Here is a 21,460-nt window from a genome sequence, read left to right as displayed (position 1 = left end):
TCTGTGTATGTATATGGGAGCAGCTAGATGGCTCAGTGGATAGAGCACTGGGCTTGAAATCAAGAAGACATGAGTGCAAATATAGCCTCAGATGCTTATTTAGCTGTGTGACCTGGACAAGTCACTTAACCTCTGTTTGATTAAATCTATTGGGGAAGGAAATGGCGAACCACTCCAGTATCTTTGCCAAGTAACCCCCCAGCCAGGATGGTCCATGGGGTCATGAAGAGTCAGACACCGCTGAACGACCAGACAACAACAAATATGGATTTCTAAATGTGTATCATGTATGGAAGTGTGTATGTATCCATAGATGACAAATGCTAGAATGTGAGCAGGATGGAGGGGTCTGGACAAAGTGTCAAGAAAATCTTCAGAGGAAGAGATCGCATTCAGCTAAGGGAAATCAAAGGATGAAAGAACTTAGAGGTTGAAGGGACCCTGAATATCACCTAGTATGAACTGCCTTATTTTAGAGATGAGGAGGCAGACAGTCCAAGTGTCTTACCCAGAGTTACGCAGGTAGGAAGAATCATTGCCATTCTGGAGAAACTAGCAGCTGACCTCTGTCTTGAAGGAAGAGTGATTTCAGCCAGCAGTAAAGAGGAGAAGGGGAGGATATGACAGAAGATCAGACACCCAGAGCATGGGAATAATAATAGTTCACATTTGAATAACATTTCATAATTCAGAAGTACTTTCCTTGCAATAATGCTGAGATAGGAAGCTGATAGGTTAATATCCCCCTTTTACAGATGATGAGATTAAGATTCGGAGTGTTAAAGTGATTTATCCATGGGCTACTGAATGCTGAATGCAGGAAAAGAAATCAGGTCTTTTCACTCCTATCACATTAATCTTTATTTTTTTAAACCCTTATCTTCTATCTTAGATACTAAGTACCAATTCCAAGGCAGAAAGGTGGTAAGAGCTAAGCAATGGCCATTAAGTGACTTGCCCAGGTTCACACAGCTTGCAAGTGTCTAAGGCCAGATTTGAACCCAGCATCTCCTATGTTTAGGCCTGATTCTCAATCCACTGAGCCACCGAGATGCCCCTCTAACTTTCCAAAGCTAATCTTTCCAGAGCACCCTACCTCCTTTTTAATGAAGGGAAATCTTGAGAGGTGAGACTGGAAAGGTAGAATGGGGCCAGATTGGGGAGAGGAGGCTGGAATGAAGTTTAAATGCCCACAGCAGCAGGGAGCCCTGTAGGCATTTGATCAGATGATGGATATGATTATAGTTGAACATTAAGAGAATTATTTTGACCTTAGGAGGATGGATTCGAGACAAAGAGACTAAAGGCAGAGAAACCTATAATAAGAAGCAAACATTTATATAACACTTTAAGGTTTGCAGAGCATTTTACATATTTTTATCTTATTTTATGCTCACAACAATCCTGAGAGGTAGGTGCTATTGTTATCTGTGATTTATAGGTGGCAAACAAAGACTTAATGATACAACTTCAAACAGGTTCATACAGCTAATAAGATCTGAGGCAGGATTGGGATTTAGGGGTGCTGACTTCAAGTACATTGCTCTAACCACTTGCCGCCAATTAGGAAGCTGTCACAATAATCCAGGTAAGACGTTCTGAAGACTCAAACAAGGGTGGTAGCAACATGAATGGAGCAGGACGGATAGATGGATGTGAGAGATGGAGGCAAATGCACTAGAACCTGGCAACTGGTTAGATGTGAAATAGGTATTAGAGGGGCTAAAATTTAAAGATGTCTCTGATGTTTGAGGCTTAGAGGACTTGGATTAATGGGAGAAGGTACGTTTTTGGAGGGGACACTTTTAGTTTGGAATATGTTAAATTTGAGTAGCTAGTGAATCATTCATCTGGGGATGTCCAACAAATAGTGGGAAACTGAGCCCAGGAGGGAGATGAAGGCTAGAGTTACAGATATGAGAGACAGTCATATAGAGATGATAATCAAAGCCACGGGAGCAAAGGAGATCATCAGAGATGACATAGTTAAATATATGTCGATGCATAGACAAGTCTTGGAGGACTCTGCAAAAAGATTTGCAAAATGGGGTTATTTATAAGGCAGAATGGCACAATAGAAAGAAAATTTGCTTTGTAGTCAGAGACCCTAGGATCATATTCCTCCTCTGAATCTTTCTACCTATATGATCTTAGGCAAGGAATTTAGCCTTCTTGGAACTCAGTTTCTTTGTCTATAAAGTGGGTGGGTTGGACCTAGATGGCTCTTAACTTACATTTTTAAAAAATCAATCTATGAGTCTATATGTTCTGTGTACTTCACACATTGTTAGTGGTAGGAGAAAAGCAAAACAGAGAATGAAAGATCAGAAGAGGGTAGGAAGAAAACTAGGAAAGAGATATCACAGAAGCCAAAGAAGAGGATCATAGCCTAGCCATTGATTGTCAACAGTGGCTAAACCCTTAAAATAGTCCAGAAGGACTAAAAAAACTAGGATTATGATGTGTTTTTATTTCAGTATTTTTCAGGATTGTTTCTTAGCCTTATAGCTAAGATCAAATGTAGTATCAATATTCTTAAGGAAACTTATTGAAAATTAAGGCAATGGGGGCAGTTAGGTGGCTCAGTGGATATAGAGGGGAAGTCCTGGGTTCAAATGTGACCTCACACATTTCTTAGCTGTGTGACCCTGGACAAGTCACTTAACCTCCCATTGCCTAGCCCTTACTACTCTTCTGCCTTGGAGCAGATACATAGTATTCATTCTAAGAAGGGAAATAAGGCTTAAAAAAAAAAGAAAACTAAGCAGAGAAGAAATAAAATGCAAGTGAAAGAAATGTGGCTTAGTGGGCCCTGTTTACAGCAGTTCAGGAAACTCACAGAGGTCTGCACTAAAAACCACTACCATTTGTAATGGCTAGGGAGCACTACTATGTCCCAGCTCAGGAATTAATTTTCCCTGTCAGGATAGAGTTCTTTACTTAGGTGACGGGCTTACCCTAGTTACACCAAAGGGGTTGGTATTTGATGGAAGTTGGTGAAGCAAGAAATATTGATCTAGAAGTTGTTGACATATAGGCCGAGAAAGCTAATTGAGAAGTCAGTATTGATCAGTGGGACTAAGCTTAAATACTTATGCCCAAGTGTTTCTTTCTCCCTCTCTCTTTTTTTTAAACTTACTGTCATAAAAAAAAATCCCCAATTGAAAACCAGTTAATGAGAAGAGAGAAGGAGAGGATGAACAGCAATCAAATGAATGTGTGTTTATTTTTAAATTCTACTGGAAAAGGTTGAAGCTCACCTTTTCCCACTGAATAATATCACTTTAGAATTATATTACAGCAAAACTTTGAAGAGTGAGTTGGGTATAACCTAAAGGGATATTTTTATTTCTGTTGGTTTATTTACTCTAGACATGATTTCACCCATATAAGGAACTCCTGCTAGGTTAATTCTCTCCACTGATACAGAATGGCAGCCTCTCTGTGATTCCCTATTTTGGCTGAAACACTGAGCAATTAAGTGACTTGTCCAAAGTTACACGGCTAGATTGTGTCAAAGGAAGAATTCAAACTCGTGTCTTCCAGACTTTAAGGCAATCAAACTGGACACTTTGCTTCCCCAGCAGAAATTAAACCAAGTTTAAAATGGTCAATGAGTTTAAAAGAAATCAAGTATATTCTATTGCTTTTCTCACTTTCCAGAGTGGAGTTTGTGTCTAGGAGAGGCTACATAAGCACCGTAGGCAAAATGGTCAACCTCTGGGTGAGATCAACTCTTTTGTGCAGATTGTAAACATTTTTAACATGCCAACATGTGGGACTTTGAAGCTAGAGATTCCAACCCCGAAGTGCCCCTTTCCTCTGGGAAAGGTTAGTTGTTCAGTCATGTCTGGACTCTCTGTGATCCCATTTTTTTTCTTGGCAAAGATACTAAAGTGGTTTGCCATTTCCTTCTCCAGATCACTTTACAGATAAAGAAACCGAGGTAAACATGATTAAGTGACTTGTCCAGGGTCACACAACTAGTAAGTGTCTGAGGCCAGATTTGAACTCCTGAAAATGAATCTTCCTGACTCCAGACTTGGCACTCTATCTTTTGAGCTACCTAGCTGTCTGGGAAAAGTAAACCATTCTAATTACTATCCAGTACCCAAGCTATTTTCAATCACTGTCTAGGATCCCCAGTGAGGTAGAAGGTGCATTCTCACCCCTCTACCAGGTACGTCAGGCAGCTATCTGAGTGGAATGGTGAAAAAATATCATTTGGGTTTCTGTACGCTTCAGTGGAAGGGTATAAAGTGAGGGAGAAATAACTCAAGTTCTCTTTGTAAGATGATGAGCTGAGCTTTCAATTATGATCCAGGAAAAGAGTTATTATAGACTGCTTCCTGAGGACATTGGCCCAATATGTCACTGCAGACTAAAGGCCAGCTAAATTCTAGGCTGGTGGATGTCATCTGGAAGGTCATCAAAAACAGAGCGGGAACATTATCCCACTTTGGTTACAAAACCCGGATTGCGTCAGCACCAGGCATATCCTGTGAATCTTTCTGCCCGTTACATGTCAAGAAAAGCATAACAATTGGAGAAGGTCCAGGGATGAGATACTGAAATGAAAAAAGAGGTCTTTCCAGTCAGAAAAGAAAAGGTCAGAGCTAAGTATGGAATCGCAATGGGGGAGAAAAAAAGATGAACATGAATTTGCTCATCAAATCCTAAAATACTTAAGGCTGTTTGATATAGCACAAGGAGCACAAGATTTGGAATTGAGAGACCTGGATTCAAATTCTGCATCTGTCCCTTATTACCTATCAAGGCAATACACATTTATTAAGAATCTACAATGGGAGGTAGCTAGGAGGCTCAGTGGATTGGGAGCCAGTCCTAGAAACGAGAGGTCCTGGGTTCAAATGTGACCTGAGACAAGTCCTAGTTGTGTGATCCTGGGAAAGTCACTTGACCCTAGTCACCCAGTCTTTACTACTCTTCTGCCTTAGAACCAGTACATGGTATTAATTCTAAGATGAAAAATAAAGATTTAAAAAAAGAAGAAGAATCTATTATGTGCCAGGCATTATACTAAGCACTAGGGATAAAAACAAAAGCAAATACAGCCCCCTCCTTCAAGGAGCTTATAATCTAATGGGAGAAACAACATGCAACCAATTATGTGCAAACAAGATATATACAGGATAAATTGGAGATAACCAGTAAGGGGAAGGCAACAGCATTGAAGGGAATTAGGAAACCTTCTTGCAGAAGATGACATGAAAATGAAGCTAGGGCAACCAAGAGGCAGAGAGGAGGAAGAACATTCTAGGCATGGGAAATGGCTGATGAAAGTACATGGGATCAGGATGCATAGTGTATTGCTTGAGGAGGCCAGAGGCAATGGATGACAGAGTATGTGGAGGGGCATAAAGATAAATGAAGATGGAAGAAGTAGCAAGAGGCCAAGTTATGAAAGGCTTTAAAGTCAAATCAATGTTTTTACATTTGATCCTAGAGATAATCAGGGAATGCTAGACTTTATTCAGTGAAGGTGGGAGGATGATAGAGTCAGATCTGCATCTTAGGAAGGTCACTTTGGCAGCCAGTGCAGGGTAGCCTGAAGAAAGGAGAGAAACTTGAGACCAACCAGCATTCCTGCACCAAGATGGCACAGTGTCAGAAGGTATGGGAATGAGAGAAGTTGTGAAGGTAGAATTGCCAGGATCTGACAACAGATTGGATATGAGGAGCAGGAGAGAATGATTAGTAGGAGATGACACCTAGGTTGTGAGCCTGGGGCTAAGGAGAAGGAGGATGCCCTTGAAAAACCAGGCAAGTTCCTTTTTTGTTTTGAAAACTACATTTTTATTTTTTTTACTATTCAAAGATACTTTATTTTCCCAATTACTCATAATAACAATTTCAACATACGTTTTCCAAAATTCTAAGATCTAAATTTTTTCTCTCTCCCTTTTCTACCTCCTCCTGGAGATAGTAAGCAATATGTTCTGGGATATACATGTATTATATAAAAAAATACTTCCATACTGGTCATTGTTGTAAGAGAATATTCATATAAAGCCCAAACTAGGGAAGTTCCTTTGACAGTAGGAAGTTTGAAAGAAAGGAGACTGTAGAGGAGTCAATAACAATATGGACTGAGAAAAAGTCATTAGATTTGGCAAGTAAAAGTAATTAAGTGTGATCTTAGACAAATGACTAAACCTTTCTGGGCCTTACATTCCTAATTCACAAATAAATGGAGGAGATTTGGTTATGAGTCCTCTAAACCAGTGATGGGCAAACTATGGTCTGTGGGCCAGATGCAGCCTCCTAAAATGTTCTATCCAGCTGCCTGACATTGTTCCTAATCTGACGAATACAAAGAGTAGGATACAATACAATGAAACTTCGAAAGAGTTGCCTTAGAAACAGACTGACAGATGAGCATTTCCTTTCCTTTGGCCCCCTCTTTAAAAAGTGCCCATCACTATTCCAAACAATCAACAAGTATTTATTAAACTCTATGTACTAGGCACTGGACTTCACTCTGGAATTAAAATACATGTGCGTATGTATACACACACACACACACACACACACACACACACACACACAGAGAGAGAGAGAGAGAGAGAGAGAGAGAGAGAGAGAGAGAGAGAGAGTTCTTGCCCTCAAGGAGCTTACATTCTAATGAGGGAGGCAAGAAATCTATAAATAAGTACATATAAATTAAATCCAAAGTCGGTGGAAAAGGTGACTCTAACGTTCCATATAGCTCTAAATCAATGATCCAGAAACTAAAAGAAGGGGTATCACAACAGGTCCCTGCCTCAGCAACCACTTTGGGGATTTAGGTATCTTTTCTGTGGCCACAGACCTTCTCCTCAACGTAGGTTAAAAGCAATATGCTAAAAGCTGTATTCAGAATCCCCTCTTTCTGCAAAGAAAGGAAGGATTCTCACATCTCTACTTTATGGCCAAATCTGGACATTATAATTTCACAGCCTTCAGTTTTGGTTGTTTTGTTCTTTTCATTTGCATTGTTATAGTCATTGTGTGTATTATTTTCCTAGTTCTGTTTACTACACGCTATAACAATTCATAAAAATCATAAAAATACAGGCATGGGATGCACAGGATACAAACGACATGCAGATTATAGGTGCATGGGGGACCAGTATGGCCCCATGAGATAATATTATTCTTAGAAATCACTTGGATCAAGTTTCTTTTCTCCAATCATCTCTGTCTGGGCCAGTACCACTCTTGAAGGCCCATAGAAGTCTATTTTTTCTTCCTCATCCCATATGCTTCTACACTTGAGTCCACCTGAATTTTCTCTGTGACCCTTTGTTGGCCAACTGAGACATCAGCAGGTTTTTCCTGGTACTCTACTTCTGGCCTCAGTCACCCTGTAGTCCTAGAGATCTGCTTCCTAGACAGAGCCAGAACTAAGAACAGACAACCAATGCTTTGTCCTTGGACATCAAAATATAGAGGGCGCAAAAAAATTAATGTATGTAATTAATGTATTTAACATCATCAAAGCCACTAGAGGAACCAAGTCCCTCTTCTGCTCGTTAGAATCTATTTCAATTTCGAAAAAATTATTAGCATCTTTTGTTTGTACCTATGTTTCCTCATATAATCTATATATTCCAATAGAATCCTCTCTTCTTCCCCTCCCTAGAGAGTTATCATTTGTAGCAAATAATAAAAAAGGAGAAAAAACATCTCAACAAAACGAACCACTATATCAACCAAGTCTTACATTCTATATGTCATGTTCAGGAGATAGTCATCCCTTGCCCACACATACCCCCACACACACCTCTGCAAAGAAAGGAGGGAGATTCATTCTCATATCTCTTCTTGGGACCAAGTCTGGTCATTGTAATTTCATAGCTTTTAATTTTGATTGTTTTGTTTTTATTCTTTCCATTTTTATTGTCGTCATTCTGTATATCATTTTCCTGGTTCTACTTACCTGATTCTGTACTAGTTCACAAAAAAATTTTCCCATACTTCTCTGTATTCATCATTTTCATTGTTTCTTAAAAGGAAGTAACATTCCATTAGATTCACATACCACCTCTCCTCCTGGGCAAATCACTGAACCCTCTTTGCCTCAGTTTCCTTATCTGTAAAATGGGCTGGAGAAGGAAATGGCATCAATTCTATCCATGGTGCCACCTAGCTACACCACAGTTATACTGTAGCTGTCTTGTGTAGATATGGAAAAAGGTAAAAAGAAGCCAAGTGGTTGGCCCAGGGTCACACAGGTAGTCAGTGTTTGAGGCAGGATTCAAACCCAGGTCTTTTTGACACTGAGTCCTTTGCTCTATCCAGTAGAGCATGCTGTGTCCTGAGTCCTTTAGTTCCTTAATAAGAGAAATTGAAAAATGGAAACTAACAAAGATATGAGAGGATGTAATGGGAGATGTAGACATTTGGGTCTCTTTCTCTTATTCTGCCATTCCATATCCTCTTAAAAATATTTTAACAGCTTTAATAACTGTTATTGTTGGGGCCAAACATCTGCTTCTAAATGGCACAGCTAATAAATGGAGACCATTCCACATGGTGGCATTGAACCCTCCACCTAAAGGCTTAACTGTCTTGCTCAGACTTCCTAGGCTTTTACCTCTTACAACTAATTTCCTCTGCCCAAAGGAAGACAGATTAACCCAGTGATGCATATGGAGAGAATAATTTCTTGAAGGTAGATGAATGAATCAGTGAACCAAGCAATGTGTAGTCCAGCCTGTCGAGTAGCACATATATATTTTCCATATCATAAATTATCAGCCATGTTTCCAAAGAGATGAAGCAGTAAAAGTGAGAACCTCATCTGTGAATCTAGCTTGCCATTACATGTGTGCATGCACCCCACTCTTGTATACACCATTTCAAGATAATTAGACACTGCCAGCCAGCTTTAGGAGGGTACAGTAATGGTCCTGAGAACTTCATACACGCAATGTGAGGCTTTATTTTCTGGAACTAATGGCATCTCATCCCATTTTTTGCCATATCAATCAGAGTAACATCTCTATCCTAATTGGATGGTTTCAGTGGGGTTGGAGTTACATCATTTCTAAGTAGCATTTTACAGTTTATGGACTTCTTTCCTCCCAGCAGCATCATGAGGTAAGTGGTGAAAAGACTGTCCTCCTTTTGAAGATGAAGACACTGAGGCTTGGATTTACTTTTAGTCATGTAGCTAGCATACCAATTAGCTAGGCTGATGATGCTCACACACAATGTGGCATTGGCCATTTTGTCTGCCCATAGAGAAAATCTGAGGCATACAAGTGGGTCTGAGGAAGAAAGATGACTTCTAATCCTGCACCTCAAAAAAAAATAAAGGGAGAAAAGTCTTTATTAAGAAGTCTGAAGCACTATATTTCTATAGCTTCCAATCACTCTTCTATTCCTCGCACCCTACTCCTCATGTAAGGACAAGAGAGAAATGGATAGTTTTTATTTCAGCCTAATATTGAGAAGAATGAAGACATGAATTGAACATTTATTCTTTTAATTTATCTATTTGTATGTTACATTAAAATACCTACTTAACTCTCTCCCTCTCTCCCTCCCCTCATTAGAGAAGGCATCATTTGACAAAAAAAAAGATATGTATGTAAATATACATATATATACACACACAATTATGTCTTATTACTGTTTATCAGTTCTTTCTCTGGAGGTGGACATACACATTCATTCTTCAAACAATATATCTGTTACTATAAAGAATGTTCTCTCTTAAAAAAAAAAACCTTACCTTCTGCCTTAAAATCAATACTTTATACTGGTTATAAGACAGAAGAATGATAAGGGATAGGCAATGGGAGCTAAGTGATTTGCCCAGTGTCACACAGCTAGCAAGTATCTCATGCCTTCTCTTGATTCTGCTTGTTTCACTCCTAATAATTTCATGAAGATCTTTCCGTGTTTCTCCAAAATTAACTTGTTAGTCATTTCTTATGGTGCGGTAGTATAACCTTTTCATATCGTTATGCAATAAAAATTATATCTAATAAGAGGCTATGAAAAAGGAGACCATGGAAATACAGAATTAAAATTAATTGGAGACTAGCTCAATCTTAAAGAATGAATGAGTTAAAGAACAAGTCATAGGAACAATAAGTAATCTTATTAAAGAAAATTATAGTGAGACCACATGCTAAAAACCACATAGCAAAAGCAGTGATTAGAGGAAAATTTATATCTCTAAATGCTTATATTTATAAAACAAATGAAGAACAGATCAGTGAATTGGGTATTCAATTTTTGAAAGTAGAAAAAGAACAAATTAAAAATCCCAAATTAATCATCATATTGGAAATACTAAAAATTAAAGGTGAGATTAACAGAATTGAGCATTTATTGAGTATTTGCTACCTATTGGGTATTATTTTAAAAAAAATAAGACATAGCTATTATCTTCAGAGAGCTTATTGTCTAATAGGAGAGATGCAACATTTTCAATTTAATGCAAGGTAGACTGTATCATAAGAGAGGTAGAAAGAAAGTACTATTTGAGTTCAGAGGAAAGAGAGAAAGCTTCCAGTTGGGGTAACTGGCTAAGATTTCATGAAGGAAGTGAAATCCGAGCTGAGTTTCTGAAGGATGGATAGGATTTTAACAGGAAGAAATGGAAGAGTATTTGAATTATTTCTTCCACAACCATGGAGAATAAAGACATTAAATACTTAATAAATATTTCTCAAATCAATGTAGGAGAATGCCTGCCCTGTGCAGTTAAAATATCTGGCAGGGCAACTGTCTCCCTGGGAATCTGTAATAGGTTAATAAAACATGTGCTTCTCCTGTTTCTCCAGGTCCTGGGCTGGATCCGCAATGGGGAGTCGATGCTTAACGCCAGCTTGGTCAATGCCAGCTCTCTGTCAGAAGCTGAGCAACTTCAGCGGGAGCATGAACAGTTCCAACTGGCCATCGAGGTAACACTCCTATCTCTGCTACACTGTTCTATCTTATGTCCACCGCATTGGGCTCCTTGTTAAACGGAGCTCACCGAGTTTTGGGATGGTTACCTAAAGAAGAAAAGCATTTTTGTGAAACGGGTTTATACCTTCCCAACATCCAGGAATTGATAAAGAAGCAAATTCAAGTGCTTTAAGAATACCTAAGGAATGAAACTCCAGACTTATACCTATGCTAGATTAAAGTTCGTTCACATGACAAAATGATACTTCTTTTAAACTGAATATCCCCTAATGTATTATGGGGAATGGAGGCCTATAGAAATGCCCATTATCTCTGCTACAATTCCAGAATTTAACTGCATGAGTGAAAGAAGAAAGCTTAGAAATTCAAAGCTAAAATGTGTGGAGTCACCACCAATTGTAGATTGATCAGAAATGAAGATTAAGTGTCTCAAAAGTTATAATGCACATCATTAGTAAAATAAAATGAAACTCTTGAAACATCTGAGTTACATGAATGTTCCTATAATATGTTTCTAGTAAAGTAAGATTGGTTTCTAACTCCACAAATAGGGAATTGGAAGTGGGGAGAGGAATTCTTGAGTAACTAAGATGGGCTAGCATTAGTACAAGTCGCACACACAAATTGCGTCAGTTCCTTTCAGAATAGGGTCAAAATTAAAATTATGAGAGTGTGTTATTAATGACATAAGACCACCAAACTGGATTTTGAGGGAGAAAGACTTTTAAATAAACCAACTCTATCCCTGAGAATCCAGTACAAATGAATCCTGATATGAGTTAATGACTTAAAAATGCTTGAAATTGGTGTCTTCTCCATCCTCTAGAGACTTGAGTTGATTGTTTTGGAGTGGGGGAGAGCAAGGAAGAATAGGAAGTGAGGCATAAGGGCTGTATTTAAATAAAGTCCTAGGTCAGTACAAATGAGAGAAGGAAGAAAGAAAAACACCTTTTAATGGCTGAGTGTTGAACTCAACCTGTTTTGGAATATAATATAGGAAATGTGAGTCTGATCTGCTTCAAAAAAGTGACTGCCGGTAAACATTCCTCATGAATCATAGCCAGTGGGTGAAGAAATAGCACCATGGTGAAATCCCATATAGTGTGGCTTTCTCGGTAGCCTCACTTAATAGTAATATTGTCCCTACAGCACAGATACTCTGGGTACTTCTCCATTCACACAACTTCTCATCACTGCTAGGTTTTCCTGTATCATACCTTGATATTCAGAGAAAATGACCTATTTTAGATTGTGGAAATCTGCTCTCGAGGGGATACTACTGGGGTAGATTTGAAGTAAAGATACTGAAGGCATCTCGAAAAATCCTAGGGAAGAAGGCAAAGGCTCTCTTTCTCAGATGGGCAGCCAGGCAGAGTTATCAGGGTCAGAATGCCAACTTAAGGCTGATTTTCCCCATGCTGATCTGCATGTGTCCCTTTGAAACAAGTTCTCTGTCATGAGAGGAAAAAAATAAAAATATTTCTGAAAATTCAAGCTACGTTAAGGGAGGCGGATTAGCTTGACCCCCTTTAATGGTAGCATTGGGGGGTCGCCATGGCTACTGATAGATAATTCGGTTTGACTGCTAAGGTTGCCATAGAGAAGTAAGGGATCTCACAAGGGATTTACAACTTCATTCACTGTTCTCATGCTCAAGAAAACCAGAATCACTACCTTGACTCAGGCTAGGACAGCAAGAGTAACTCCCCAGAGACTGTCTCCCAGGGGAGCCCTAAATTTACTGAACAAGCCTCGCTGATTCTGTTAGTATCCAAGGTGCTCTGTCTGATGTATCTTCAGAGAACGGAGCTCACCTGGGAGGTTTTCACAGACAGCTGAGTTTTTAAGTTTATTTTTATTTTAAATCCTCTAATGCATTTTTAAACATAAGCATTACCACATGAACAGTAGTTAAAGCAGCTGGATAGTAAATCCAACTGGTTTGCTTCAGATATCCCTTTCTGCATTCCTAGCAACTATCATTTCTCCTGCTAATGAGTTTTTCAAAGCTGTATTATTCAGAAACATTCCTGGCCCCCATTATAAGCTCATGGCTCAGATGACCAGGAATTATAAATAAATACAAGAAGACAGTGAAAAGTTGAGCAAGCCAGAAGATATGGAATGTGGTCCAAGTCTTTTCTTTTTTTCTTTTTTTTTCTTTTTTTTTGGAAATAGAAAGAAGGAAATAGTTCCAATATCTACTCCTGTTATTTGGTTGTTTCATTCTTTTTTTTTTTTTTTTTGACTCTTCATGACCCTATTTGGAGTTTTCTTGGCAAGGATACTGGAGTAGTCAAATCCAGTCTCAGACACTTACTGTATGACCCTGAGTGAGTCATTTAACTTTTGTCTCCCTCAATTTCCTCATTTGTAAAATGGGGATAATAATAGCACCTCCGTCCTGTAGATAAAATGAGTCATTTGTAAAAGTGTTTTGCAAATCTTAGAATATATAAATGCTAGTCATCATTAGAAAAAGGAATGGGCATTTCTATAAGACTCCTTAATTCATTTCAGATACAGTCAATTTCAGGTGTATAATACCTGTTTTAGTATTTAATGGCAAGTTTTAAATTCTAGATTGGTTTATCTAGCCACTTAGCAATCTCCCTTTCAATAAAAGCTGGTGTGTACTTAAGAGAAGGAAGACTGAACTCAATATAAAATTAGTCTTCATTCATAGCTTGTCTAGTCCAAAAAGCATGGTAAAATGAAGAGAGTGCTAGATTTGGGGTCAAAATCTGGGTTCAAATTCTTCCTGTGTTATTTATTATCTATATTTCCATAATACCTATATCACTCATTTCTGTAGTGCTTTAAGGTTTCCCCAGTTCTTTGCTCACAATAACCTTAAGACAGAACTAACGGAAGTGTTATTCTATCCATTTTACAAATAAAGGTTCAGAGAGATTCAATGACTTGTCTCAAGGTACAGAGGTACTAAACATCAGGGCAAAATTTGAACCCAAGACTAATAATCCCTCTATGTCTAGTGCACTTTTCCTTATACCATACTTCCTCTAATAACAACCTGAGTAAAGCCACTTTAAGAAACGAAATTCATTGTGAAAGGCGAAGACATGGAATGCATTTCAAAAGCAAATATAAGTGATTTATTACCTCCTGGAATTGTCCAGGTTACTGCTGTTCTCCATTAGTATGGGCAATAGAACACTGATGGCACTTGTTGTTCTTTATTCTTTTAAACGTGTTAGAGAAATGAACATAAAGACCAACTCCCACAGTAATGAATTGTACCGGACTGACCAAATTCTTTAAACTCCTGGAGTCAGACTGAACTGAACATTACTTGGAATGAATGGGTTCTCGGTTGGAGCTTTTTGTTCCACGAGGTTTTCGTTGCCATGTTATGTACTTTTAAAAAGATCTGACCAGAACCTTGATTATGTCAGTGACTTTCTTGGAAAAATCAAAATGATGGAAATTCTTTGGTTCGGGATTGGAGGGGAGGGGAGAAATGTACTTAGTGAATAAATCAGGGCAAAGGAGTGGGGACAGGGAGAGGGTGGAGGTACAGAGAAACGCACAACTTCTATGCCTCCCTCTCGTGGGTCCCCCAAAAAGGACATATGGCTCCCTTTTACGTTTAACTTTAAACTATTAACATTTTCTCTGTTACTTCCAAAACAATATACAAAATAATAATAATAAATTAAAAAAATAATAATTCAAACCTCGATATGGTGGAACATTTACCTATTTCCAAGGTGAAAATTTAACAACTGGCTCTTGGAAGCTGGTATGAGTTGACTCCCACACTCTCCTTGCTCTCCCTCCTACCCTAGAAAGCAAAATGTCCTTGAAAATCTATCATTGCATTATGCAAAAAGGCATGACAAAGAGAACAGGAGTCAGGGCTCTGGGACTTTCTTTCACATATTTGTATATTGTTCTTCAGGGAAGGGAGGAGGGGGAGGCAGTGTTGTCCAGTGGAAAGAGCAATGTCTCTGTAGTCAGAGAATCTGGCTTCAAATGTGACACTGACCATCTGGGTATCCTGGGGCAATTCAATTAACTTCCTAGAGCCTTTTCTCATTTGTCAAATGAAGGGGGTGGACTTGGGAAACTAGTAAGTCCCTTCCATCTCTAAGCCTATGATTTTGTGAATGAATATCTTTTTGTAAGGAATATTAAAAATGTATATAAGTAGTAGATATAGTAGCAAATTGTGAAAAAAAAGTCATTTACAAACTGTTTAACTTTTCTGCATCTTCCTGCTCACACCTCACTCCACCCCTCTCCCATATTATACCTGGGTCATCCCCATGAACCTCTCTCTCCTCCCCTCATGCCCAGTCCCTCTTTCATGCAACTTCCTTGCAGAAGACGCACCAGAGCGCTCTGCAGGTGCAGCAGAAGGCAGAGGTGTTGCTCCAGGCTGGGCACTACGATGCTGATGCCATCCGCGAATGTGCCGAGAAGGTGGCCATGCACTGGCAGCAGCTCATGCTGAAGATGGAAGACAGGCTCAAGCTGGTCAACGCCTCTGTGGCCTTTTACAAAACATCGGAGCAGGTGAGTGGGAGGATGGATGTGGAAGCCACAGCCTTTGTCCCCAAGGCAGTGACCTGACTCTCTTATACTCCTCACCCAGTTCCTGGTCCACAGCTAGCCCCAGTCAGTGGGGCAGCAAAGTGAAGGGAAGAGAGTACTGGATTGGGAGCCAGTTCTTCAAATTCTGATTCTCCCTTTGCTCTCTATGGTCCATGTGGCCATAACACCCTATGGTTTCCATTCTGTCGTTTAACCTCCATTGCCCAGCCCTTACCACTCTTCTGCCTTGGAACCAATACACAGTATTAATTCCAAGATGGAAGGTAGGGTTTTTTTGGTTTTTATTTAAATCTGGCCTAAATGTCTGGGCAAGTCACTTAACCCCAATGCAAAGCCCTTACCACCCTTCTGTCTTGGAACCAGTATATAGTATTAATTCTAAAATGGAAGGTAAGAAGGAGGAAAAGAAGGAAGGAAGGAAGAAAGGAAGGAAGGAATGAAGGAAGGAAGGGAGGGAGGGAGGGAGAGAGACAAAGAGAAAGAAAGAAGGAAAGAAAGGAAAGAAAGAAAGAGACAATAATGGCATTTATGTGGAAGAAACAGACAAAGCACATACAATTATAATTATGACTAAAATTTATATAGCACTTTGAGATTTACAGAGTACTTTACATGTATTTTCTCATTTGATCCTCCCAACATTCCTCTGAGATAGGTACTATTTTTATACTCATTTTATAGAGAAAGAAACTGAGGTTGAGAGAGATTAATCAACTTGCCCACTAGTAAGTTTTGAGGAAGGAATCAGTCTGATTCCAGGGCCAGCACTGTATTGACTGTACCACCTTTACCATAAATATATTATTTATATACTCTTAATTTAACTTGGCAAGCATTTATTAAGCACTATAAACCCTAGATCAATCAATCAATCAATCTCTCTCTCTCTCTCTCTTTATCTCTTTATCTGTGTGTGTGTGTGTGTGTGTGTGTGTGTGTGTGTGTGTGTACAGGTTTTGTGATGTTTCTAAAGTAATGGAGATAACTCTCTGCTGAGTAGGGTTAATGGAGGAGTTCCTATGAAAGAGAATCTAAAAAAGGGCAAACTTTCATTGAAGCTTATCCTTTTGAGTTGTCCCTTAACATGGTGATCCATCTGAAATACTGTTTCTGGGTGATATTTAGGGTCATGGGAAATTCTAGCTTCAGAGCAAGTGTAACAAACTCAGATCTAAGGCCTTCTACCTGCATGACCTGAGGTTTTTATATAAAGTGTGTTTTTATATTTTTTAAAAATATTTTTAATAAAGTATGTTCTCTTAAGTTCTAAGCCTACAGACCTGTCTGGATTTCCTTCACTGGAGTATACATTTGCAGAGAGAAAAGCTGTCTCTAAAGATAAAACTGATTGAGTGGTTTGGGAACCGTAGCCAGGTCTCAGATGTCCAGAATCATGGGGCAGATATGGCCTTGGGCAGAGTCATGAAAAGGAAGCTGGTCTCAGTTGCCCTTCTTTACTCCTCTCTTTCTTCACATCTTTTAGCACCCTATCCCATTTTCATGGTATATCCCTTTTAAAAATAGCCTCAGATAAATGTTTATCCATTTGTACTCTTGAGGAGATACTTTGAAAATGGGAAGTCATTTTATGGATGTACTGACTCCCCAACTAAAACAGTATGCGATTAATTGATTGAATGGTTTCCTCAGCCATTCCCTCCTTCTTCCATTAGGTATGCAGCGTCCTGGAGAGCCTAGAGCAGGAATACCGGAGAGATGAGGACTGGTGTGGTGGACGGGATAAATTGGGGCCAGCAGCGGAGATCGACCATGTCATTCCACTCATCAGCAAACATCTGGAGCAAAAGGAGGCTTTCCTCAAGGTCAGATCTTACTCTCCTAGAATATCCTCTATTTTTCAATCATTTCTCCCCGGGGAAAGGCTTCACTGCTTCATGTAGCAAATGATAATTTAGGAAGGAAGCTCTACACAGAGGATGCACCAACTCAAAATACAGTGCTAGCCATTACTATTTTTTAGTCTGGGTTTGCAAAATCATTCCTCCAGTTGTATACTTTGCCTGCAATTAGGATTTGTCATTACTGGGTGGAAAGTAGGGCCTAGACGGAGCTAAGCTTTCCATAGGTGTGGTTAATGAACCAAAGAAAATAACATGATTTTCTGCTCATTTATGCATGGTCTTTGAGAATAATAACCTTTATTAAAACAGCAAAAAATAACTCTTATGCAATATTAATTTAAGTAGCCTATAAATAGGTGCTATGCAATAAAGAATAAGATTTAAAGAAATATAAAATGTGGGTGCTTTTTCACAAATAATTATCCATTATGAATTACTGATTAATCTAACCCCGGATTTCCTTTCAAGTGTAAGTAGAACTAACTCATCCAGGATCTTTAAGCATAGTCAAGACCAAAATATAGTGTGTGCATATTTCCAGAATGAAGACCTAAGAATAATTTTGTGCTGAAAGTCCTTGTAAGCAACTTATTTCCAGTTTTTGAGTCACTCACTACTGAGGAACCCCTAATTACCTGCTTACAACTTCCTAAAAGTTGAGGCAGCTAGGTAACACAATGGATATAGAGAATCAGGACCGGAGTCATGAGGAATTGCGTTCAAGTCTGGCCTTAGACACTTCCTATTATATGACCCTGAACAAGTCACTTAACTCCTGTTGCTTAGCCCTTGCCACTCTTTAGTCTTAGAAGGAGGCAACATTAAAAAAAAAAAAAAAAAAGAAAAGAAAAAAAAAAAGAGCTTTCCCAAAGTTCTCATTTTTACTGCCAAGTACTTTTTTCTCACAAGTTATAGAAATTTAAAAAGGAAAAAAAAAAAAAAAAAAAAGAGAAAAACAGTAAGGTGATATCACCGATCTTAACAAGAATTAGTTTTTTCCCTACCTGTCTGAGTGTTTTGGCTTACATTTTGTTTGAGGAGGCTTTCCCTCCCTCCTCTCTTACCTGGCATTTTCACCTCCATTCTACTGTCCCCCCTTGTCACCAACCTCTAATTGATCAGAGTTGAATAGAAATTGTTCTATTAAACAACTTATTTTATTTATTATTATTATTAAACAGAGTATGTTTATACAGATATACCAGAATATAGCATTTAAACTTAGGCTAAATAAATTTAAACAGAGATATCATATTTTGCTTCTACATTATATAAAAAGGAAATATTCTTTCTTAAAGAAGAAAAAGCCAAATTGCTCTAATCTCATGCATTTTAGGCTTTGTACTTTTTTTTATTTGAAAATTGTATATAATTAATTAATTTAGAATATTTTTCCATGGTTACATGATTCATGTTCTATCCCTTCCCTCCTCCAACCCACCTCCAATAGCCAACAAGCAATTCCACTGGGTTTTACATATGTCATTGATCGAGACCTATTTCCATATTATTGATATTTTGCTAGGGTGATCGCTTAGAGTCATATCCCCATCAACCTATGTGATCAAGCAGTTGTTTTTCTTCTGTGTTTGTACTCCCACAGTTCTTTCTCATAAGTCCCTCAGAATTGTCCTGGGTCATTGCATTGCTGCTAGGAGAAAAGTCCATTACAGTTGTTTGTGCCACAATGTGTATAATGTTCTCCTGGTTCTGCTCCCTTTCACTCTGCATCAGTTCCTGGAGGTCATTCCAGTTCACATGGAACTCCTCCAGTTTATTATTCCTTTGAGCACAATAGTATTCCATCACCAGCAGATATCACAATTTGTTCAGCCATTCCCCAATCGAAGGGCATCCCCCCATTTTCCAATTTTTTGCCACCACGAAGAGCATTAGCCTTTGTACTCTTTAAAGTCAGTGGTGAGAACCCTCCCTACAGCAGCCAGGATTGGATGATAAATGGATATATAGAACATAAAATGGCTCCATTTGTTAATTTACATCTCCCTGTTCCTCCCTGGATTCCCTTGCTTTTTTTTTAACCCTTTACCTTCCATGTTAGAATTAATACTGTGTATTGGTTAACAAGGCACAAGAGATTTAAGGACTAGGCAAATAGTGGTTAAGTGACTTGCCCAGGATCACACAGTACTGATTCTAAGACAGAAGGTAAGGTTTTAAAAAAGTCAGTGGAATGAATAGGAAAGCCTCCTCAAGGGGAGAGACCAAATGAATCAGGAGGCATTAGGCATTAGTCCTATGGTGCAATGGGTAGAACAGCAGGCCTGGAATCAGGAAGATCTGAGTTCAAACCCAGACTCAGCCACTAATTAGCTGTATGACCTGAGGCAAGTCACTTAGCTCCTATTTGCTTCAGTTCCTCTTCTATAAAATGGGGAGAAAAGGAAATGGTAAAGTACTCTAATAACTTTGCCAAGAAAACCCCATGGACACAGTCAGACAGGGCTGAATGGCCAAACAACAACAAAAGTCATTAATCCTATTAGAATAAGGTTCAGTAGTTCTATGGTCTGAATTCATGGATCAAACTAATGTCATCAGGAATGGAAGTAGAATGGAGGTGTTGTCTGACAAAGAAGAGGAAATATTAATATCCCAAGGATATTGTCACCCAGAGAAGATGACATAAGCCTGAAGTGTAAATAAGTTCCTGAATTCATGTAAAAGAATGGATTTTAGATAATGGGTTATTAAAGAAAGCTCAAGCAGAACCAGGTGAACACTGTGCACAGTAATGGCAATATTTGTACAACGATCAGCTCTGAAAGACTTAGCTATTCTCAGCCATACAGTGATCCAAGACAATTTTGAAAGACTTATAAAGAAAAATGCTTTCCACCTTCAGAGAAAGAACTGATGAAGTCAAAGCATACTTTTTTTAAACGTTACTTTTCTTGATTTTTTTTGTTCAGTGTTCTCTCTTGCAACATGGCTAATATGGAAATGTGTTTTTGACTGAACATGTATAATTTATATCGAAGGGACTTGCCATCTCAAGGAAGCGGAAGGGAAGGTGGAAGGAAGGAATTTGGGGAATTATAAAAAACAAATGTTAAAATTTGCTTTTACATGTAATTGAGAAAAATAAAAAATAAATATTGTTTAATTTATATGGATGTGGGGAGGAAGGAAGGGGAGAATGAGAGGGAGGAAGAGAGGAAAAAGGGAGAGGAAGAGAGAGAGAAAGAGAGAGAGGGGAGGAAGAGGGAGAGAGGAGGAGGAGGAAGAAGAAGAGGAGGAGGGAGAAAGGAAGGAAGCAACCTAGGAAGTTCAGATTTGGAGAAGGGTAGAGTGAATTTCCTTCTCTAACCCTAAGCATACCTTTGTGTACCTTTTAACTGTTCTTTTACTACATTCTTTCTTCTTCAGCTACAGGATATTAAGTAGCCTGCTTGTGATCAGTCCAGCTGAATAATAGTAAGAAAACTTGCAGAACTGCAGAATTTTTGTATAAGGTAGTGATCTCTGGGGATGAAAGGCAGAGCACCTGGATCTTCCCTCATTTGTTTCATTTAAAATTTAAAAATGTTGTTTTCTTAAATTTTGAGTTCTAAATTCTCTCCTTCTCCCCAGCTCCCCCCCATTAAGAAAGCAAGCAATATCATTCCTATTATATATGTGAAGTCATGCAAAACATATTTCTATATTAGCCATGTTGCCAAAAAAATAAGAAAAATAAAGAAAGTGAAAAACAATATGCTCCCCACTCATTTTGTCACTTCCTTGCCTAAGCCTCAGATTCTCCAACTACATATTGGAGAGAACAATCTGTTATTCTTTCTGCCACCTACAGTGACTAGGAGGATAAAAGGAGAGAAACGATATAAAAAGAGCTAGATAAATGTGAGGGAATGTAATGAGTTTAAAGTAGAGATAATCCAACATGGTGGATGACTATAAAAATCATTTCTTTATGGATTTGCAATGTGTGTGCTACTCATTTCCTTTCACCAGATTTACTTTCCTAATTATGTTTAAATCAGGCTGATATTAAAATGAGTTTATATTCCTTGACCTCCCGCTGGCTGGCTGGTATTGGAAAAATATTCTGGCAGAAGTGGAGAAGCCAG

General features: G+C 38.6%; 1 protein-coding gene across 1 annotated transcript in view; it reads left to right on the top strand.

Moving 5' to 3' along the window:
- The window catches only part of LOC123241539 (kalirin-like), a 685,986-nt gene that overhangs the window by 575,686 nt on the left and 88,840 nt on the right, over positions 1–21,460 (top strand). The window contains exons 17-19 of the mRNA XM_044669162.1: positions 10,803–10,922; positions 15,277–15,468; positions 17,181–17,330. Coding sequence (XP_044525097.1) covers positions 10,803–10,922; positions 15,277–15,468; positions 17,181–17,330 — 462 coding nt within the window. The remainder of the gene's footprint in view (positions 1–10,802; positions 10,923–15,276; positions 15,469–17,180; positions 17,331–21,460) is intronic.

This window comes from Gracilinanus agilis, chromosome 3, assembly GCF_016433145.1.
Source record: "Gracilinanus agilis isolate LMUSP501 chromosome 3, AgileGrace, whole genome shotgun sequence".
Lineage (NCBI taxonomy): Eukaryota > Metazoa > Chordata > Mammalia > Didelphimorphia > Didelphidae > Gracilinanus > Gracilinanus agilis.
The sequence above is the reverse complement of the archived record's forward strand: the minus strand, read 5'-3'. Positions and strand labels throughout refer to the sequence as shown.